The 2390-nt window shown below is 38.4% G+C and overlaps 1 protein-coding gene across 1 annotated transcript; it reads left to right on the forward strand.

The window, feature by feature from the left end:
• The first annotated feature begins 736 nt into the window (after nucleotides 1-736).
• LOC134216083 (uncharacterized) lies at nucleotides 737-1705 on the forward strand. Its single transcript, XM_062695092.1, has 2 exons — nucleotides 737-913; nucleotides 975-1705. Exons 1-2 carry the CDS (start codon nucleotides 855-857, stop codon nucleotides 1702-1704), a joined length of 789 nt encoding a protein of 262 aa, XP_062551076.1. The 5' UTR covers nucleotides 737-854; the 3' UTR covers nucleotide 1705.
• Nucleotides 1706-2390: the final 685 nt, after the last annotated feature.

Genomic DNA, 2390 nt, shown 5'->3' on the forward strand with positions numbered 1-2390 from the left:
CTGACCCCCCTCCCTGGCAGCATCGTCTGATCGTAAGAACCAACTTGTCGGGTTGATTTTCTTACAAATTTTAGGCTTTTAATGCATCATTTCCCTATGTTGAAAGAAGGTGATGTAGTGCGCCAGTAGTTCCTCATCAAGTTCGATATTCGGTACGCACGTGTGAACCGGTGTTAAAAATTCAACCGATGTTCATTCAAAATCGGAAAAATGTTAGGTCTATTTTGAAAAACAGCACTTTTTCGATTTTTTGTTTTATATTTAAAAAAAAAATATGGGTTCTTTGGGAAAGATGACCTTAAATAAGCCAAAGAATCGATTGAGCGAATTGTTTGAATGTTTGACGGGAAAGGTCAATTGGCGATTAATTTGTCTCAGTTTGGCAAATCGACACAAGTTCGTGTTTATGATTTTTTAAATAAATATGTATTCAGCATAACATTATTTCTTCCGTTGCTGTCGACTATATTGCATAAATACGTATCTAATCTTGAATATCCACATTGATAAGAATATTACAAACAAATTGCTAAAAAACAGTCGATTGCTTTTAATAGAAAATGTTCTCCACATTTAATTTATAAAATTTCTAATGAAATTCTATGAAATATGTTTGAGAAACTCTTTCACGTCCATCACGCGAAAGGCTTATGTGGCTTTTCTTCTTTGTGTATAAAGCACAACAGTTGGTGATTGGAGCTAAATCATGCGTTGGGGCACTTCAGTCGGCAAGAGACCGTAAACCCTAAACATCTTTTAGCCGTTTCTAGATCCACTCATTAACGGAAGGGCAGCGATCGCAGGTGGATCAGTTCAGTTAAGCAGTAGAATTCATCGTGTGTGGCAGAGGCAAAATGTGGCGGACTTTAGTACTTTTAGTTGCGTTGTGTCTTGCAGATTTGAGCGCGCGACGGTGATCTATTTTGGCAATAGAGTTGTCCGGTGGCAAACTATAATATTTGTGTCTATTTTAGTGCTCCTGAGAATACCTTGAGTGATCAATCTGGCGTGAATGACTGGAAGAATCGTCGCGAGTATACTTCTATCCCGCTTAAACAACATGTGGACCAGGACGACGATGATGATTGTAAATGTCTAAAACAATTGCGCCTTTTGAGACGTCCAAAATTTAGAACTATAGTTAGAAGAAGCGATATAACGGCGGAACAATCTGAAGCAATGATAGAAAACTATTTGGAAGATTATCTGCTTCGTTTGTATTTAACCCGTGGTTACTTGAGACCTCCACAACCACCCTTCAAAAAGAGCGCAAAACTTAAATTGCGAACGGAAAAGCAAGTTCAACGACTGCCATCATTTCAACACGAGAAAGCTGAGTACTCAGATGAGGAAAATTTTCGAATGTCCCATAACAGTCGGTACTACAGTCAAGAACCAGTACCGGGACAGCTGTTGTACCCGCCAGTGTCTCCAAAGTTTCAACCGGTTGCCAAAGCTTACGCAAATCCGTACGTAAGTGGTTTGACAAAGCCCCGGTATGTATCGTCGATGCTCATCCCGCATTTCCTGAACAAAACTATTGCACAACCGAATGAAACTGTGCGAAATATTCTACGGGTTAACACCAACGAGAAGGAAAACTATTCGGTGGCACCTAAACGGGTGCGGTATGGTAAAAATTCCGGTTTCATAAATATTCAAAGCTACAATAAAAATGACACTGTTTCAGTGTTGGAAAACTGAAGGTTTATTTTTATGATAATTAAAAATATGAATATATCACACTCCCAACGTGACTATTTAGTTCGCATTTGGAAAGAAAAAAGTAATAAGTTTAGTTTGTATAATTCCATACCAATCCACCACGTTGTAATATTTATAGATACGTATTTCGACCTCAACTGTAAAGCCGTCTTCAGTGTCCCGTACTTGACTCCACTTTAGTTCAATGCGTCCCGAAAAAATGGCAATTTCCCAATCGAGCCGAAAACACAGATTGCGACGTCTCAAGCTTCACGATCTTATAAATCCACTTTATAGTTAAGTGTTTTGATGTGAATAAAAAGAACTCTGCGGTAAAGCGGGGAAGAGTCGCATTATGCGAACATGTATCTTTGGAGCTTTCAGATTCAAAACTATCTTCAGAGCTCTCCAATTTTGGGAAGGTCAAGCAAACTGTATTTGTACAATTCCCAGCTAGATTTGTTTCCTGGAGTACCTGGTATTTATTGAGGGATTTCGCACCAGCTTGAACAAATGTTGGAAGCATGCTTACATATTACAAAGAAACTGTATGGGCATTGACACTTTGTCACAAAAAGCCACTTAGCATACAAAACAACAAATTTTGAAAAAGAAGGCTGTATGGGCTTTCGTTTAATTACCAGGGTTATAAAAATATGTTAAAAGCACACATAACATTTAGAACA

Source organism: Armigeres subalbatus, chromosome 2 (assembly GCF_024139115.2).
Source record: "Armigeres subalbatus isolate Guangzhou_Male chromosome 2, GZ_Asu_2, whole genome shotgun sequence".
NCBI lineage: Eukaryota > Metazoa > Arthropoda > Insecta > Diptera > Culicidae > Armigeres > Armigeres subalbatus.